The 19,530-nt window shown below is 55.4% G+C and overlaps 6 protein-coding genes across 6 annotated transcripts; 2 read left to right on the top strand and 4 right to left on the bottom strand.

The window, feature by feature from the left end:
• Window positions 1–1,695: 1,695 nt before the first annotated feature.
• Window positions 1,696–4,315, top strand: MAM_08276 (ubiquitin hydrolase CreB; the record flags this gene model as incomplete). The annotated part of the gene is made up of 3 exons (XM_040827074.1): window positions 1,696–1,734; window positions 1,917–2,060; window positions 2,234–4,315. The coding sequence occupies 3 exons, from the start codon at window positions 1,696–1,698 to the stop codon at window positions 4,313–4,315; spliced, it is 2,265 nt and encodes a 754-aa protein (XP_040674920.1).
• A 667-nt stretch (window positions 4,316–4,982) lies between these two features.
• Window positions 4,983–5,333, bottom strand: MAM_08277 (Yos1-like protein; the record flags this gene model as incomplete). The annotated part of the gene is made up of 2 exons (XM_040827075.1): window positions 4,983–5,194; window positions 5,246–5,333. 2 exons carry the CDS (start codon window positions 5,331–5,333, stop codon window positions 4,983–4,985), a joined length of 300 nt encoding a protein of 99 aa, XP_040674921.1.
• A 384-nt stretch (window positions 5,334–5,717) lies between these two features.
• Window positions 5,718–7,518, top strand: MAM_08278 (GPI mannosyltransferase; the record flags this gene model as incomplete). The annotated part of the gene is made up of 3 exons (XM_040827076.1): window positions 5,718–5,730; window positions 5,806–6,255; window positions 6,338–7,518. The coding sequence occupies 3 exons, from the start codon at window positions 5,718–5,720 to the stop codon at window positions 7,516–7,518; spliced, it is 1,644 nt and encodes a 547-aa protein (XP_040674922.1).
• A 563-nt stretch (window positions 7,519–8,081) lies between these two features.
• On the bottom strand, window positions 8,082–8,991 carry MAM_08279 (uncharacterized protein; the record flags this gene model as incomplete). The annotated part of the gene is made up of 2 exons (XM_040827077.1): window positions 8,082–8,588; window positions 8,938–8,991. The coding sequence occupies 2 exons, from the start codon at window positions 8,989–8,991 to the stop codon at window positions 8,082–8,084; spliced, it is 561 nt and encodes a 186-aa protein (XP_040674923.1).
• Window positions 8,992–11,619: 2,628 nt separating this feature from the next.
• MAM_08280 (NAD dependent epimerase/dehydratase family protein) lies at window positions 11,620–12,951 on the bottom strand (the record flags this gene model as incomplete). The annotated part of the gene is made up of 3 exons (XM_040827078.1): window positions 11,620–12,241; window positions 12,329–12,629; window positions 12,747–12,951. The coding sequence occupies 3 exons, from the start codon at window positions 12,949–12,951 to the stop codon at window positions 11,620–11,622; spliced, it is 1,128 nt and encodes a 375-aa protein (XP_040674924.1).
• Window positions 12,952–17,951: 5,000 nt separating this feature from the next.
• Window positions 17,952–19,232, bottom strand: MAM_08281 (F-actin capping protein beta subunit; the record flags this gene model as incomplete). Its single annotated transcript, XM_040827079.1, has 2 exons — window positions 17,952–18,343; window positions 18,503–19,232. The coding sequence occupies 2 exons, from the start codon at window positions 19,230–19,232 to the stop codon at window positions 17,952–17,954; spliced, it is 1,122 nt and encodes a 373-aa protein (XP_040674925.1).
• Window positions 19,233–19,530: the final 298 nt, after the last annotated feature.

Genomic DNA, 19,530 nt, shown 5'->3' on the forward strand with positions numbered 1-19,530 from the left:
GAAAAAAGAAGCATTTTGGAAGTACGCAGGCGGAGAGCTGGGGGCCAATCGGCGACTGGCCAGGCAGTTGAGAGATGATGGGCCCATTCAGCGCTGCCGTATCGCGGACTGCAACCCTCGACGACGCCAATCCAAAAGCCAAATGACCAGGGATCCTTGCGTCCCCAGACAGCCCCGTCCCGTTGTTGTACCTGGGGCACTGGGTTCGACATCCGGAGAGAAACAAAGGATTCGAGACGCAAGAAAGCCGGGGCTGTACGGAATATTCGGTACGTTCATGTGTACTACCGGTAACACAGGCAGCCAACGGCAATTGAACAATTGAACCCTCGGCTGAGGCACTGCCAATCTCGAGGTGGGAGTGTCGTGTTGCGTGTGACTGGCCTGGCCCTGGCTGGGGAGCTGGAGAGCCCACCGAGGAGCGGACTCGGCTGATGGCTGAATTCAATTTGTCGTGGACTTGGCCCCAGCAGGAGATAGGGCAGCGGTGTGTCGAAGGACGGCAAAGATGGCATGGAATGCCATTTTCTTCTTTGCCAACAGGCGCTCGCGTACGGAGTAGTTGCTCCAACAGTACTTCTAGAGTTGGCAGGTGGCAGGTGCACTCTTGCCTCCCTTGCCGCCGGCTCCCTGACCATTACCCCTAGCTACCTCCAAGTACTTTTTTAGGTACGGAGGAAGTACTCGAGTAGGTACTGGCTGCTACTTACTCAAGTACTACTCAGTTACTAAGTACTCAGTGATTCTGTGCTCGTCATCACTTCATCACTTCCTCACTTCCTCACTTCACGCCTCGGGAACTGCGTGGTCCGTCTTGATTTCTGCGGCAGCCTCCCTTCCTGCGTTGAAACGCCTGTGCACCCACGCAGCTTGGTCCGCAGCGGTCGGGAAATACAGTCTGCGCGAGGATAGTTTTCCTGTCGCCAACTTTGGAAGCGTACGCCGATGTCCCACCACAGCACCTCGGACAAATCACGAAATACCCAAGCATCTACACGGACGAAATACAAAGACCTGCCATCCATCCCCCATTGTACCCGGGACAGCACTTCTCGGCATCTCGGACATGTCCATGTCCTGTTGAATCAGCCGTCCGGCCTTCAGCCTGTTTCCTGCCTGGCGCGACTTTTTCCCTGGTCTTGCCCGAAGTAACTACTCGGTACCTATCCCGTCCAAGTCGTCATCCACTTTCTACCCCGTCCCCGGAGGACGGAGTAGGGAATACGGAGACGAGAACGAGGAGACAAGGACCACCCATCCCCCATCCCTCCCCATCCCACGCAACCACGTTTTGCGCGCAACGCCACGCCATCCCTGCGCTCCTGTTTATCCCCAGGTCAAGTTCCTCCAGAGCCGTTGACGGCCACGGGCCAGTTCTGGGCGTGCATCAGACCAACCTGCGCCCCGTCGCTCCATCGCTCCATCATTTGCACGCTCCAACTCGACCGACGCTGACTCGTCTGGGCAAGCTGCAAACTTTCCTCTGCTCTCTTCACCATCCCGAGGCTGGCAATTCGCTTCGACAATCGACCACAGCGGCTCCCATGCGAATGTACCTTGCATCTACTGTCATCGATATTGCTTTGCTGGCGCTGCGCAGCTGTGGCTGCCAATTCCGCCCAGCAACTGAGCTGACGTTGTCGCGACTCGCTGCCAGGTGTCGACGAGCCCTAGACGTCTGCCGGCGACGCCATCATGGCTGGGTTCTTGACCAAAATTAAGAGTGCCAGCTCGGTATGTTTGTCTTGTTGCGTGGTTTCTTTCTCGATACATGTACATATGTATTGCCCTTCTCTCCTTCCCCCTCCGGCTCGGTTCATTCCGCACCAGCGTTATCCATTGTTCGCCTGTTTCCGGTCCACTCGTCGTCGAGCCGCGTGTGACGGTCGTTGTGCTGACAAAATCCATCTCACAAGGCCACACCGAACCAGCCATCCAAAGAAACTCAGGCCAAGAAGAAGGACGATGTTGTTTTTGAAGTAACCCCCTTGGAAAAGATGTTGCAAAATGCAGGTCCGTTGCGTGAGGATGGAAGCGACAGATTCTTTGGCTTTGAGAATGTAAGCATCGCACACATCCCCCATCTTCGGAAGCCTGGCAACGACATCGCCACCACGACACCTGAGCAGGCTATAAGCTAACAAATACGGGACGGGCTGCAGTTTGGAAACACATGGTACGAAACGAATATTACATCGCCCCTTCCTTCACTAGACCGCTTCACTTACAACAGCATCCTAGTTACTGCAACTCTATTGTCCAAGCCTTATTCTACTCTGATCTATTCAGAAAGAGCGTCATACACTATCCTCCCAACACCGCCTCGAACGAGCCGAACGGAGCACGTCCCAGGGTCAATGTGACCCTCAGGCCTCCCATGAATCCGAACCCGCCGACCCAGCAACCAAACAGGAAGAGTCAGACGACGTCGCAGGCTCTTAAGCAACGACAGGCGATCAATGTGGGACAGAGTCCCGCTGGGCCGGCTGTGAAGCCCGAGGACAAACCCGACACACCCGAGTACAAGAAGAAGCAGGCCATGCTGAAAGGTCCCATATTAGAGCTGGCGAGCCAGAACGGAGTTGCATACGGCATGGACGAGTGTACATTTACAGGGCTCAAGGATATCTTCCTGGCTCTCCTCGAAAGTAATACGCGAACCGGTGTTCTGAGCCCACAGCGATTTTTAGAGATTTTCAAACGCGACAACGAAATGTTTCGAAACTCCATGCATCAGGATGCGCACGAATTTTACGGTTTAGTGTTGAACGATGTTATTTCCAATGTGGAGAAGACCGCCCGTAAATTTCAAGAACTGGAGGAAGCCGGCGGGCAGGATGGTCTGGCACAGTCGGTGGAAAATATAATTGGTGCTGCCGCGCTCAACCACGCAGCAGCTGTCTATCAGTCTCCCGCTATTGGATGGGTACACGATATTTTTGAAGGCGTCCTTACGTCAGAGACGAGGTGTCTAACATGCGAGACGGCATCACAACGTGATGAGACCTTCCTCGACCTGTCTATTGATCTGGAGGAACACGCTTCCGTTACGTCGTGCCTGCGGAAGTTCTCGGCCGAGGAAATGTTGTGTGAGCGAAACAAATTTCACTGCGACCATTGCGGCGGCTTGCAGGAAGCCGAAAAGCGCATGAAGGTCAAGCGTCTGCCCAAGGTTTTAACTCTGCACTTGAAGCGATTCAAGTACACCGAGGACTATAGCCGGCTACAAAAGCTCTTCCACCGAGTCGTTTATCCATACCACCTCCGCATGTTCAACACTACGGACGATGCAGAGGACCCCGACCGACTGTACGAGCTGTACGCTGTCGTCGTCCATATCGGTGGTAATGCGTACCACGGTCACTACGTTTCGATTATCAAAACCAAGGACAGAGGATGGCTTCTTTTTGACGATGAAATGGTTGAGCCTGTTGATAATCACTTTGTGCGTAACTTTTTCGGAGACAAGCCGGGCATGGCCACAGCATATGTCTTATTTTATCAGGAGACTACGTTCGACAAGGTCAGAGAGGAGCAAGAAAAGGAGGGAAAGGAAGAGGTCAAATTGGCAACAGAGGCGGCGAATGTGGCCCACGAAGACAGTGACAAGGGGGATTCCACCCCTTTGAAGAGACAGGTGACACAGCCAGTGCCGGCCATCCCAGCACATGATTCGTTGTCAAGTCTCGCACACGCGAAAACGGCACCGGATATGCCCACCCCAGCGCTTCCCCTAGGCGAAATGCCCAGCCTTCCCGTCGCGGTGGAAGTCGCAGGCTCTGTCCGGACACCAACGGTGAAACAAAACGAGCAGACGAAAGAAGACAAGAAAAGGGAGAAGAAGGAGCGCGAGGCTGCCGAAAAGGCCGCCAAGCAAGCAGAGAAGGATAAAGAGAAGCAGGCCAAAGCAGCAGCTAAAGAGGAAGAGAAAGTCAGAGAGAGACAGGTTAAAGACGACGAAAGACGGCGGCGTGAAGAGCAAGCACAGAGGATCCAGGCCCGCAGAACTGAACAGGAAGAATTGCAAAAGGTATTGGATGCCAGCAAGAAGACGGCAGCCCAGGAAGAGGGCACCAGGAAGAAAGAGAATGGCTCTGCATCAGCCGCCATGGGATTTTTCGACCGGTCTAAGAGGGGCGGTAAATCCATGTCGCGGAGGAGCTTCAGCTTCTTCCACAAGGATAAGGCACACAACGACGGTGCCGCGGTGCACCACGAGAACGGCGATACGCCGGAGACGACAGAAAAGGCTAGTAAGAGCCGGCTCAGCATGGGATTAGGTCGAAAGAAGAGCAGCAATTTACTGTCGTCATGATGATGGGTAAATTAATATGAAGTGAGTTGCATAAGAACACACAGGAGGCACCGGAAAAAGCTCTGCGAAATGTTTCGGAATGGATTTCAGCGCTGTATGATTGATGATGGGTCATTACTTGCCTGGGGACTTGTACACGTCAATATTTGTTTAGGAGCTCACAATGGCAAAGGTGTCAATGGTGAGAAGCAAATAGCATTAGGAGCGACAATCATCCTCGACTTGGGGGCAGTGTAACTCGAAGCATGGGGCACCGCGGCACGGCGTTGGTTTGGGAGAGAGATGGTCGTTTTACCAGGATAGGAGACTCGACGAGCACCAAGTGCGTTCAGCATGGTGGATATCTGCTATTGTTCCTTCTCTTTGGAGATCAATACATCCTGCTGTTGTCGTCTTGAATTATGTCTCAATTATCTTCAAGTCGTGCACTGCCTAAGTGTACATTGTGGTGTAGGTCATGCCGGATACACCAACCGTTCAGATGGCCATTTATTGTGCATGACAAATTGTGCAATGGCCATTGCCATGACGCTCATGATAGCCCCCAAAATTACGCCCTTAACGCCCTTCGCGGCCTTCTCTTTGGAGGATGATCGCTTCAACCCAGTATCAATTCGTACAGAATAATGACCGAATTGACAAATATCAACGGCACTGGGCTTTGGCGTCAGTATGGTGCGCCTACTTGTCGCACACGAAACAGGGAAAGAGGGGGGAACGCACTCCTCATAATAGTCCGAATACTAGCGATTAAATGGATGATCTTGGCCTTGACGGTCGCATCTGCGCCGGTGCCAAAGGCCGGATCGTACGATGCCGGAGAGAGGTTGACTAGAGAAAATCGTTCAGCTACCGATATGCCAGTGACCGAGCTTGGGCCTGCACGTGTATTTTGTTTCGTCTTGTCGCTCGCGGGGTGGGGGGACGTACTGCGCGCCAGGAAGCGGTCTTCGGAGAGGATGGCCACGGCGTTGATCAGGAGTACCGCGATGTAGAGGAAGCTGCCGAAAAACAACATGGTGCTGGCCTTGTTGCGAGGCTGGGGCGAGGAGGGGACTGTGAGGGAGATGGTGGTTGTGAATACGTGGCGGTGGATGGTTGCGCCGATCCGGGAGCAACTAACTAACTTACTAACGACGGAGCCGCACCTGCCAAAGCTTGGTCGGGGCAGCCATGTGGCGGGCAAGTAGGTGAAGTGCCCCTGCCCATCGTGCACTTGTCTCGGTGGTACTCGACTTCTCATGTTCCAAGGCTTCCTCAATTGCCCTCCATTTTTCGAAAGGCTTTTGGCTTCACAGATAAATTCGCCCGTATTTTCCTGCGCAACAGCCCAGGAACATGGCGTAGTGCTCGCTTTTGCCTCCCTCCACCTGTTTGCCGCGTGTCCCCATCACGATTCGCGATGGCGCTCGTTGGTACGTGTCACGCTCGCTTGCTAGTTACTCGCCAGGCTGAATTCGCCTTGCAAAGCGTCGACTGATGAAATTCAGATGTCTTGCTCGCATCTCTAATATTTGTCCTGCCCGCGATACACATCCTGGTCGCTCCGCACACAAAAGTCGAAGAGTCATTTAACCTGCAGGCAGCGCATGATGTGCTCATCTATGGCACCCCGACCTCGAACATCCACGAGCGCTTCGTCCAGACCTATGATCACCTCAGCTTCCCTGGTGCCGTGCCGCGGACCTTTATCGGTGCCGTCCTCCTCGCGGGTCTGAGCCAGCCCTTTATTGCACTCGTCGGGTTTCGCCATGCCCAGCTCGTGGTGAGATGTGTGCTGGCTTTGTTCAACGCTTCTTGTCTTCTGGTCTTTAGGAACGCCGTCCAACAGGCGTATGGCAAGGGGACGGGGAGGTGGTGGACGGCGCTCATGATGAGCCAGTTCCATTTGGTGTATTATCTGGGGAGAACGCTGCCGAATATGTTTGCCTTTGGACTAAGTAAGTACCACATGCCCCTGCCCTCTGACGGCCTAAACTTTTGCGTGATACTGACCTTTCTTTCTTTTTTTGTGCTTCATAGCAACACTTGCCTTCGCGCTCCTCCTGCCGAAGGCATCTCCTGCGCAAATCAACGTCCGCGCCAGACAGGCCCTCAGCATCCTCACCTTTGCGGGTGTAGTATTCCGGTCTGAAATCGCCATTCTCGTCCTCACGACGAGCGTCTACCTCCTACTCACGAACCAGCTGACCCTGCGCACCATCACCCTTGTGGGCGCCTTCTCCGCCGCGGCCTCGCTTCTCATCTCTGTGCCCATAGACAGCTACTTCTGGCAGAAGCCCCTGTGGCCCGAGCTCTGGGGCTTCTTCTTCAATGCCGTGCAAGGCTCGTCTTCGGACTGGGGGACGTCCCCTTGGCACTACTACTTGACGTCGGCATTGCCCCGGCTCCTCCTCAACCCGCTGGCCCTCCCACTGATACTCTTGTCAGCTTTCCATCCAGCTCTGTCCCGCCAGACTAAAGCCCTCCTACTGCCCAGCCTATCCTACATAGCAATTTACTCGCTGCAGCCGCATAAAGAAACCCGCTTCATATTTTACGCCGTTCCTCCGCTCGTCCTGTCCGCCTCCCTATCCGCAAACTACATCTCGACACGCGTTTCCAAATCGCCCATCTTCAAACTCGCAACCTACACACTGATCCTCTCCATCCTAGCTACTCTCTCCGCCAGTACGGGCATGCTTCTCCTCTCAAGTCTGAACTACCCCGGCGGGGAAGCCCTCACCCAGCTGTACAGCCTGGCGGACAAGAATGCAACGCCGATAGCCGTCCACGCCGACGTCTTGGCCTGCATGACGGGAATAACACTCTTCAATCAGAATAAGCACGGTCTGCCTCTTGCATTGAGTGACTCCCGGGATGCACAATCTACACGGCAGACGGTCTACTTGTTCGACAAGACGGAGAAGAATGAGAAGCTCGGGTGGCCATCTTTCTGGCAGCAGTTTGACTATGTACTGCTAGAGGATACGGCTCTCGCGTTGGGGGAGTGGGATGTGGTCGGGGTCGTGTGTGGGTATAGCGGAATCGAAGTGCTGAGACCGGGACAGAGAGGGGGAGAGGACAAGTACCGAGCTCTTGGGCTGGGAGCGGACATCAGGCGGTTAAGGGGCATGGTGAGGAAGCATACCGGAGGTTGGTGGATTGGGCCGAGGATGGCCCCGAGGATTCACATCATGAGACAGAGACACATTGCGTCATGACGTCGACGCGGGGGAAGCAGCGCTTGCCAGGTGCTCGCAAGGTTGCTCGCAAGGTTGCTTACACGGCAAGGCTCCTTGGATACAGTGCAGCTACCAGGCGGCCAAGGAGACGTCGCGTGCTGTAATATGAGACCATATATAGCCTAGCACTGCGTGCTTGGCCAGGAGCGAAGCGAGTTGGTCTTGTTTGACTGTAGCACGGCATTCATGTTGACTTGAAGAAACGCGAGTCAATGTCCAAAGACAAAGTTGTGCAACCACGTATAATCCGGGTGACGATGGCCTTGGCGTCTCTGCAGAGCACTGACTAATGTGGGAAAAATCCATCAGCCACGCTTGCATCAGTTGCGTTGCATGATACATGCATGGGCGACAATTGCTATCGACAACGTAGGCCTTGGTAAGTACCCAATACGCCCCGATTCATGAAACGCATCCCAACTCCGTCCCTCATGATGAGCTCTTCACCTTGGTGACCTGTCGTGTCCCATCCCCGTAACAACTTCCACCTCTTGGCTCATGTCACGTTTACAGCTTTATTTTTTTTGCTTTGCAGAGCGAGCCTAGGCGGTGTAGTCGTAGACGAGGCGAAACTCGGCGCGCTCGTCATTCTTCGCGACGACAATGTTGCGGCAATAACGGCGCTCGCCATTGACCTGCTGGAAACCCCAAACCTGGGTGGCAGTCCAGCCGGCATCCAGGCTCTCGACGTGGCTGAAAATGAGCTTGCCGTCGGCCTCGGCGTCCCAGCCGTTCTTGAGGTAGGCGTCCTCGATCTCGTCCGGGGCGAGCCACGTGCTGCGGCCCCTGACGTGGCCAAACAGCCGGTCGCTGTGCTCGCGGTAGGTGTTGTCCAGGCACCGGTTCTCCTGGGTGTTGGCGAGGCCAGAGGCGGACTGTTCAATGTCGATGTGGACGAAGATGTCGGCGGACTCGTTGGGCGGCTTGGGCGGCGCCTCGTACTGGTTCACGCCGATGCTGACGGTGGCATAGCTGATCCCCGTGCGGATGAGGTAGCCGATGCCCTGGATGGTCAGGGCCGCGTCGGTAGACTCGGATAACTCCTTGTTCTAGAATTCCGTCGTCGCAAGGGGGTATGTCTCGCTCGGCGGCGCGCCCCCCCCGCGGACCCCGCCGTTAGCAGCTTGTCCTCGAGCTTCGTACCGCTGGATGCTTGGAAAAGGCAGTGGGAGAGGAACATCAAGTCGGGCTGGTGGCTGGTGGCTGGCTGGTGCAAGTGGTTGTGGTTGTGGTTGGTGAATCTGACGATGAGGCACGAGCCGTCGTCACATGTGATTCACCCCACTACTCCGTATTATACGGAGCACACATGTGATTTTGGGCTCCTCCCCTGGGCTCCGCCAGCCACCACGTTCCTGCCACCCTTTTTGGGGTTGCGAAGTCATCGGCGACACTTACCACCGTCCATTGGCCGTTGAGGTTCTTCAAGGTTTTGTCTGCAGGGGCAGCCATTTTCGACAATGACGGCAACGCGGGTTGACTGAGAACTGAAGCTTTTTCGGGAGAAAGGAAAGAGCAGAGCGTCACAAAAAATGGGGCGGGAAAAAAAGGAGGGGACGACCAGTACACGGGCAGGGAGGGGTCATGCAGTGGGTTGTGTATGTTGACGAGGAAGGAGCGACTGGGACGAGAAGGAGAGACGGGGACGGAGACAAGGTGGATCTTATATATGATGGACTGACAAGAAGCAGAGTAGTGGTACGGAGTAGTTAGTTAGTGGTTGCTTCGCACTCGGTGCCAGTCGACGGGGTATGGTACTTATGCAGGGTCAGAGATGTTTGTGCGCAACGTGGTCGGCACTGGGCAGGGCAGGCGCGGCGCATCATGTGTCTCTGGGGAGCGGAGGCGAGGCGGCGAGGCTGGGTCCCGGGTCAGGTCCGCGACAGCGTGCTGCTGTCTGTGCCTTGGCAGGCCGAGGCAGCGACGTCTGCCCGGAGTAGGGAGCCGGAGCAGTCGGTAACTCGGTACTCCGTACGGAGTAGGGAACAGACCACCGACTACCTAGGTACGTACCTGCTCCGCACCTCAGGAACGAGAACAAGGGGCTGGCCACTCGCAACTCACCACTCATCTTGGTTGGACCCTGGGTCGAGATGGCCTCGGTCATCAAAGCATCATCAGCAAAAGACGAACCGGACGCTACTCTACCCCGCCGCCAAGGTCGGTCGGTACGTGCTCGCATGGCATGGCGCTTGGTCACTGTAGTGACTACATGGGTGCTACTTACTTGAGTAGGCACTCACCACCTAGGAGTAGTACTGGCAGGCACGTGAGGGACGTGAGGGCGAGAGGCAAGCACGTCATTCATGTCGCGCTGAGCATGCAGCAACACTGCGCGCGCCGCACGGACCATTGGTCTCCCTTGGTCAACTTCCCCGAGCAGACAAAGGACAACCAATCAACCTCTTCGAATTTGCAAAGGGGAATTGATTGCACCCGCATTTGCGCCCCAGCCAACGAAAGTCCTGGTATTAAAAAAAAAAAAAAGAAGAAGAAAAAGGGCTGCGTCCCGCCACTCAGAAAGAAATACTGCCAGAATCACAGTTTGCGCAATATTCCGAGCTACAAAGAGCTACATCACCCTCCTCGCAGCCGTAGGGCTGTCGGTAAACGCAACGCCCTGCCAAAAGGTATCCGCTAGGTACTGCGGAAAAGTGGGACGGCCGCAGCCAGCGCTACCTTCGCACGTTCAAAGGGATGCCAGATGGCAGGTGCCAACCACCAAGACGGCACACGACGGCACGGCACGGCACAGCACAGCACAGCACGTACATACATCATACATATACATATACTTGAGTACATACCTAGGTAGATACTTGAGTACCTACATCAACTAACTTACCTAGGTACCTATCTAGGTACCTACCTAACTTAACAACACAGACCCGAAATTGCCCCCTTTGTGCCAAGCATCCGCGACCGGATTATCAATGGCAACATCACCAACCAGCCCCTTGTCGCTCACGAGCTGAACCTATGCACGACGCGGAGCAACATGAGAGCATACGGAGTAGATGCACACGTCCACCTCGCCCTGTTGACGGGGCACAGCAGGCAGGCAAACGGGAAACTGGCCCTGCAGCCATGGGTTCCAAGACCAAGCAAGACCTTGTGAGACCACCATCTCCTCCAACATTTCCCTTCCTTTGTCCACCATCTCCAAATCTGACGACACATGTACAACTGCTACTCCGTGCTCTGTGTACTGTCACCACCCCTAGCCCCTGCCACGACCCCGTTCCACGTCGCAGCCTGCTGCAGCACGTACAAATACGGCCATGCCTCATCGTGGCTTGAACAAAATCGACGTCAGTATTCCGTACCCCTTGGGTCCATCTTCTCTCCCTTGCTGCTGCTTGCGTCACCGTTGGAGAAATGAGACGTGTCATCTGCCTCGCAATAATCGGCCACACCTTCAACTTATTCCCTGACTCATTGCGTTACCTCCCTGTCGTCCAACAATAAACATACAGTAGAGCGGGCAAATGATACTTGACCGACGACGCCCGGCTATCACGCGCTTCACTATATTATACTGATGTTATTGCAATGTCAACATACTTCAAGTTGGGCGATTATTTGTCGCCGCAAATAAGGTAATGTAGGAACAGCATGCGCCCCTACGAAAAAAATGTCCTAATCATACAAGGCCAGACTCCGTGCTTGCTCGGCTTGAAATTCTGGTTCAAAACAACAAATCATGTAATGGGGGAAGAAGAAAAAGAACAAGACCGTAGAAGAAATGAAAAACGCACGCACACGCACACACACACACAGTCGTATGAACAAAACCAGAGCTCGGCCCATCCTGCGTCCCCCTCTGCCACCATGGCATGCGTGATGTGCAAAGTTGCCTTTTGATTTGGTGTGCCGTCAATCATTTCGCACTTGAACCAGGGAAAGAAAAAGATACTCGTTACCTTCCGTGTTCCCCGTGATGAGGTGATGAGCCTGAGAGAATTATGAAATGAAAAAGAAAAATTGAAAGAAAACTGAAGAAAATTAAAAAGAAGAGGAGGAGAAAGGAGGGAAGGCGTTTATGCTCTCCTGTAAAAGGCAATACACCCTGGATGCCTTTCATGGCCACCACTTCATTCTCTTGTAGCTTTCAATCACTTCCTCCACCAGCTCCTTGGTGATGACTGGCTTCTCATATGTAAACTTGATGAGCGTCTCCAACCGGCTGCCGTCCATGCTTAGATCTGTGTCTTTGAGAAGCTCCTTCTCCATGAATGGTGTAAGGGGGCCGGGTCGAGTGATTCCTGCTTCTGCAAGTAGATCCGCCCAGGGACCGAGAATCTCGTCGTTGACATCGTCCACCACACTATCCAAGTTCAGGCGCGCAAATGTGCTGATTAACTGGCCTTGGAATCCCGTCTCGATCTTGAAGATGTCGCCAATAATAGCAGCCATCATTCCTTGGTTAGTCTCGCCCTTGTCTACGACGTTGAAAATCGGCACTCTCCCCATTTCGGCGGTCCATTGGGGTTTGCCGGCGGCATACCACGCAGCAACTTCCCACAGCGCTCGCGACGCATCGTCGATGTGAACTGTGTTGGTTCGGAGATCCTTGGTCCACAGCCACTTCATCTCACCCTCCAGGTGCTGGTATACACGGGCCATGCACAAAGCCGTAGCCACCCACTGGGATGCATATGGACCGTATACATGCGGCAAGCGGACAATTGCCAAATTGAGTCTATTGAGATGGAAACGCACCATGGTTAGCGGGGTCACGTCCGGCTCTCGCCGTCTTGAAACATTGGTGCAGTGGTATTCAACTTACCCGTCAATTTTGGCCAATTCTTCCTCAGCTTGTAGTTTGAAGACAGCAATCTTGCTCCACGGCTTCAGCTTGTCCGTCTCTTTGCTGGGCGACGAATCTGACTTGTACACCATGCCGGTGCTCAACTCCACAAAAGCCCTCACTTTGCGCTTGGCGGCCTCTTTGCCCACTGCCAAGGAAAGGTTGAGGGACCTCAGTTTGTACACCTCGTCTTCCTGAGAATATCTTGTTTCACCGCCGCAATTAAAGACATAGTCCCACTGTTTGCCATTTGTACGGTCGAATATCCTTGCCAAGCCTTCTATTTGAGGAAAGTCAGTCATTGAGAGTCAGGTCGCGAGCCCTCCTGGCGATGGCAGCTTCGGCTACCGCAAACAAGAGCAATGGTCTGCGAAGAGAAGGACTTCATCTGACGTACCGGGTCTGCTGGCGTCTGCCTGCATAAACTTGTCCGAGGAGCAAGCCTCGGCAAACTCGGGTCCTAACCAGGCCAATTGAGGCAATACCTTGTCCACTAGTCGCACCTCCGAGGCCAACATATTTTTATGAATATGAAGTGCCAAGAAGCGACCAAGGTAGCCCAGACCACCGATGATCAAAACTGACGGCTTTTCGTCCGCCATCATTGAGGTAATCGGTGACAACAAAATGGCTGGAGGAGTAATGGTGAGGAGCTTGTCGAGAACAGAGACGAGTCACGGCCCTTGGATGAAGCGGGATAGCGAAAGCTACTTGGTGTTTGCTTTTTTGTTAGTGTCGGACCAACACCCCGACGTAATATCCAGGGGGAGGACACAGTTGTATGCGGCCTGGGAAGGGAAAAAAAAAAAAACAGCTCGGCAGAGGCTGATTATTCAGATCGATCAAGGTAGAAACCACAGATGTGGGATTGGTCCAAGGCCGAGGGGGCGTGAGAAGGGACGGGCTGACGTCGGTTTCTTTTCTGCGCGAGTTGTAGTTTTGGCTGCAGTGTCCCCGGCGGTGCACTGGTGACCGGGGGCAGAGAGATGAATAAGGGGAGGGCTTGCGACGAAGGAAGTTTTGGGGCAACGTGGAGTCGCCGACTATGAAGAAGGCAACAGCGACTCGCGAGCGGAGAGGACTGATGGTTGAGCGAGTTGGCTCAGTTGAACAGTTGAAGACGAAACGCTCAAGCTCGGGGACCAGAGGCAGCTAACTGGCGAGACCGCGATGAGCCGCCGGAGTCGAACGTAGCCACGAAGCAGACGAGCAAACAGGACATGAGCCAGCGGCCAGGGATGATGGGATGGAGGGGCTTGGTCTTTATGCACCTCGACGCAGAGTCCAGAGTCCAGAGCCCACGCAGATGCGCCTCCGTCAAATGTACGGCAACAAAGAGGGCAGGCACGCGGGTCACAGAGGCGTGGTCCACCTCCAAGACAACCCTCGTCTGAGCCGCTGCGTTAATCTCGTCAGTGGTCTGCAGAGCCGCAGCAGTGTGTTGAACCCCTGTTTAATTGCTGCTTCGGGCAGCGTGTTCGTGGGCTACTGGTTAATGTCATGATGCCATCATTTATTAACCGTGGCCGTCTGAACCTCCACAGCCGAGAGCGACTACTCCAAACGGCTGCCCATGGCCGCAACCCAAGGCAGGCACGACCCCCCTTCGCCGCACTCGTCTTGTTTCTCGACTCTTAATACTGTCAGACATGCGTGACGAGCGACCAGACGTGGCAGGCACGAGGCAGCCTCCACTGGACGACTCACAAGGTTGGGAAAAGGAAAACTGTCCGTCCAAAGTCAGCACCAAGACGCAACAACCAAAATGAATCCATCCTCACCACGGTTCGAGCTCAGACCGACTGTCGCAGTCCGCCACCGGGCCAGGTCCCACCGCCATCCTGGCCCGTTGCCCCTTGTCGGCCCATGTCAGGCTTCGGCAGGTCAATCCCACCAGATGGCGGATGAGCCGGCGTCTTTCCAATCAACAGCCTTCCTTTCTCGCGCCTACTTGATTTCCTCTGGCCGCTGCAACGGACGACGACGGCGCCAAGCACAAGACTCAACTGGAGTACTCCGTATGACTGCTTGTACCATTACCGTCCAAGACTCCGTATCCGACCTGCCTACCACCCGTTTTGCTTCTCTTATTTTGCCGCTGAATGGGGGAGTAGTGTAGCTGCCAACAAGTTACTCGCTCAAACAGGCAGACCAGATCACTTACTGGGCTAGGCGGTGCGGAATTTCGACTCACCACCATACTCCGTACCATGTCCAGGAAAGATTGTCGAGTTTTGCCAGGCACCGCGGGCGGAGCCAGGAGCATCGACAGAGACAGAAAACGAAACTTAGCAGCTTGCCAGCTTCGTCATGTTGTCTTGTCTCGCTCTCCACTCGCCTATCTGGATGTCTTTCTCAACGCCCAGGGTCATGGTAAAACTATTTCCATTGCTCGGTACACGGGGCAGGGTGAAGCCGACGGCTGGCCTCTGTCTTTGGAGCAGGCCCTCGCGTCATTAGTTTTCGGCACAGACCCCTTTCCTCCACGGCTAATTTAGAGGATGCAGCCCGATTATGCCATCCCGCTGTGAACGACCCGAGCCGTCCGCCGCCGCCGCCGCCGCCGCCGCAGCCATATACGGTAGCGCGTGCTCTCGGTGACCTGTCGCCCCTGAACGAGTCGCTCTCCAAAGGCAGTGCAAGGTTCCATTCGGAGTCTGCTTTAGTTCAGAGGGTGCCATGTCATTGTGTTCCGAGAACCATGAGCGAGACGTCAACGGTTTTAGACCGGTGCATGGCCTGTTGATCAGCTTGATCCTGATTACGGATTACTCTCTGGCCATATGGTGGGGCCGGCCATATCCTTGTGTGACGCTGTGTGGGACGAACGCACCAAGATTGGCGCTGTAGACACCAGTCGACATTATGGAAGCCAAAACTGCCCTCCTCGCCCGTGTACAGCATTAATCTCTTGCCAGCATGCGCCTTCATAGCAGTATGGCTGCCGTGCCCAACGAGTGGTCGGCTTTGTCCACAAATGAACGCAGGTGCCCGCAATTATTACCAGCTCCGTTCTCGCGCCGACCCGAGAAAAGCGACATGGAAGCAGGTTCGAAGCATATGGCGACTATAAAGATGTCTCGTGGCTGTCTAGCTAGTTACAACGTAACGCCACTTGCCTTTCTCAATATATACACTAACAATTGGAGCAGTACAGAATATTGTACGACGTCGTACCTCTGTAAATGAGGGATCGCCATGTCCCTTGTCTCGCCATTGTCCCCACTGTAGGCACTTCACCGTGGCTTTCATCGTCCTACCTAGGGACGCAATTCTCTTCCTTGGACCAACAAGGGGATACGTGCGGGGCAATGATGGAACGCGCAGGAGGTCCCCCTTTCTTCTGGAACGTTTCGCATACGACCATCTGGTTCGTGGCCGGGGCAAGAAAGACAAACAGTTCTTCCAACCCCATAGCTCTATTTGACTGTCAACTCACGAGTGCAGGATCGGATACCTTCCGGCATGGCACAGGTGACGAAATACCGAATCGACGGAGCCCTTTACCGGTAGTCTCGTTGAGTTTTGGGTTCGAAGACTCTCCACTACTTTAACCGTAAGGCTTGGGTTAAGAAGACGCCGGCCGCAGGATTAAGCCGCCGTTGTAGTCAATGCTTGTTGCTGCACGATTGGCGTCGGTGGGAAAGTGGTTCGGAAACCCATGCCGTCGGCTGTCTCGTTTGCCTTTTTCCCTCGTCGGCGACAGTTCCGGCCAACGTACAAACCCACAGAGTACACGAGTCAGCTTATATCCACCGTGGTGCAGGTCCTGTCCTAGTCGACGGTTGGTGCATCGTTTGCATGGGTGGTGCTCAACAAGGCTCAAGAGGGTGAAGGCGAGGCGCGCACACGTCTAGACTGACTGCCATTATTAGCCTATGTGAGAATTCAAACTTCAGGCCCAGATCAACATCAAGATACGTGGATATGCCCCTCGACATGCCCCTATAACTGCCCTCCACCCTGGATACTTGGGCGTCTCCCACCAAGGCAGCGTGTCCTGACCAGTAGTTCTCTGGCAGCCATCAGGCTGGCAAAATTCTGATTCTACGGCGTATGTTCTTTGCCAGCAACGACTGTTGTTCACGCAAAACACAAGGGCGCACAGCACCCTAGTGTTTGCGGAACAATCTGCCCTGTGTAACATGTCAGGTTCGTCACATGGGCTCTCGTATTTACAAAGGTAAGTAGGGGTCGTTGGAATCAAGCGAGACCCTGTCATTGTCATCAAAGCTGCTTGGGTCGTGCCGTAGGTGGTGGAGAGGAGAGTCTGCCCAGCTCACCAACTGCAGGCGATAATCGGCATGGATAATGGACGTGTGATGCAGACGCCAGTACGGAGTAGGCGTTTGAAGTCTGCAGGTCAGGAAATGCAAGTCATCACCGTTGCCTGCATCCAGCTGTCCCTGGCTCGATGCAAGGCTCACCTGCATGTCGCAGAGCGCCAACGCTGTCAATGTGTGTGCATTGTACGTATGACAGTATAGTTTAGTACAGTCTCTATCTGACACGACACGACTCACCCTGTTTTGTCTGTCACGAAGCACACATGGACTGATCACGTCTAGGATTCGGAGTGCCGTCACGACTCACCATATCCCGAGATGATAGCCAGACTTGTTGTTGTCCGGATTGGTCAACACGCAACAAATGCGTCCATGGGTGTGCTCGTGATGCCGAATCGCGACACAAACATGGGCCCTGGTTCTTTTGCGACTCCCCGGTTCGAGGACGGCACGTCCCCGGAAATGTGACGAGACACGATGCCCCGTCGTCGATGCGTCCGTCCGTCCCCCGTCCCAACCGTCCCAACCCAGCCGGGTTGTTGTCCTCCCCAGTCCTTCTCCTTCGGTGGACCATCGACTCTCCCGCTGCGCCTGGTCTTGGACTAGTTATAATCCATGAAACTGCATTAGACTGACTGCCCATGCAGCTGACGGCGACTTCGACATGCACGTCACGCCCGGCAGACTCGGCGTGTTCAGGCTGGCATGGCAACCAACTCCGAACCAAGTCCCTCGGCTCTGCTGCTGGCCGCGGTTATTGGTACGGAACAAACCAACCGAGCCGGTCGTCTTGCGAGACGGGACTTGCTGCTAGTCGCCGTTCTGCTGGTACTAGTAGTTACGTCTCATCTCCTCAAACCCTGGAAGGAGGACCTGGCCCACGACGTGGAGAAACGAAACGGATCTGATTTTCAAGTCTTGAGTATTTTTAGATGCTCAACCACGGACACTGAGCTGAGCAATTTGTATTCCAGTCGGTTTCGGAAGGGGCAAAAAAAAGAAGAAGAAAAAAAGAGAGAGAGAGAGGAAACCTGGCTACACGTGACCACCATGACGACATTCAAACAGCATCGACATGGCCCTCGAAGAGCCGGGGGGCGCTCGGTAACAACAGCCCAAGAATCATCACCATGACCCGCGAACCAATGATTCGTCGTATATTTCATTACCAAGCTCTACATGCTGCATTCCATGCTGGGCACTCCCCGTGTCTCATCGAGGCGCGTGCCTGGTCACTGTTTCTTCAACAGCCGCGCCTCCCAGAGCCGCCGACAGCTCTGCTGCTTCAAAAGAAAAAGGCGCCCACCCATCCGTCATCACCGCCGCATGCTCCCAATGAGCTCCCTCTGCGCCTCGCGATCTCGAGCCCCGTCGCTCAGGCTCCCCACGCTCCGCAGGTCGCCGACCACATCCTTTGCCTTGCCAAAGTACACCTCCTGCAGCAGGTTGCGCATCTTGAGCTCCATGTCCTCGACGAGCCGGCCCACGTTGGCAATGTGACTGTCGTCGCCGTCGACGGGCAGGTCGTGCTCCACCTGGCGCGTCATGTTGCCGCTGAGGTCCATGTCGCCGAGGGTGCTGTCGGCCGTCGCCAGGGACAGAATCACCGTAGACGTGACCTTGTAGTGCGTCGTGCGCCCCCGCTCAATCGCCTCGAAGACGTGGATCGAGTCCCATACCCCTTGGGTCGTGCCGCCCGGAGTGGCGGCTACCAGGCAGGCGGCAGGCGGCAAGCGGTCAGCAACGAGGCGTCGCTCGAGGGTTCCGTAGCACGTGGTGTACGTGTACGTGTGCAACTAAAAAGGGTACGAAACAAGGAGAGCAGAAGGAAGCAAGGGGAAGCCAGGAAGCCACGCCAAAGACTCACACTTCTTCAACAAGACGACGCCGGCAAACCCGTCGTCCAGATTCCAGAGGTACACACTGCTCACGCCGCCCTCGTAGTACAGGTCTCGGTAGACGTCAAAGGCCTCGTTGGCCTTGACCTCCATCTTCCTCACGCGCTCGCTGGGGATGGCGCCCTCGCCGGCGCCGTCGTTGCCGTCGGCCCCGACGCCCCCCGCGCCGGCCTCGTCGAGCGGCGGGTCGAACTGGTTCGACCACGGGGAGCGGTGGCTGTCGCCGTCGCGGTTGTAGTCGCACAGGAGGTACTCGCGGCCGGACTGCCTGCAGCGCCGCACCGCGAGCGGCTGGTCCACCGACGAGAGCAGGTCCTCCGTCAGCTCGGGCGCCAGGGAGATGATGGCGCCGAGGTGCGAGGCCGTGTGTTTGGGGTCGAGGCGCCGCAGGAGGTCGCTGGAGGGGCGGTCGTCAGTGAAACGGTCAACGGCGTCGTGCCAGCAGGCCGCGGGAGAGGGGATGGATACGCACAGCGCCGAGTCGAAGGGGTCCATCTCAGCCATGGTCAAGACGGGCCGTGACGAATGATGCAGGTTGCGAGAAGCTCGCCCTCGGCCCTCGGCCCTTGGCCCTTGGACTTTGACCTGGGGCGCGGGGGGGGGAGCGCCCCACCCGAGCTTTGTCGCATCGACCGACCGACCGACCGACCGACCGACCGACCGACTCGCCGACAGAACAAAACTGATCGACTTGGACATGACTCCATCACCGTGCTGCCCTCGCCTTGCCTGCGGTGCCAGAAGTCCCGCGGCGTAGGACACGGCCGGCGGACAAGTCTCTGTCCACCCGCTCCGTGCCCGAGGAGACAGAAGACGTTGCTCTGCTGGCACCGTCGCGACAGAACAAGCAAAGCATGTGGCTGGCCTCGAGGCTCGACCCCTCCGCATCTATTAATAGCAGCGCAGACGGTTCTATTTCGACTCGGAACTACTCTCAGACACGTACATCCGTCCAGTCATCCAAAAATCGACTCCAGGCACACAGCTCTAGAATCCA

This window comes from Metarhizium album (genome assembly GCF_000804445.1).
Source record: "Metarhizium album ARSEF 1941 chromosome Unknown scaffold_49, whole genome shotgun sequence".
Lineage (NCBI taxonomy): Eukaryota > Fungi > Ascomycota > Sordariomycetes > Hypocreales > Clavicipitaceae > Metarhizium > Metarhizium album.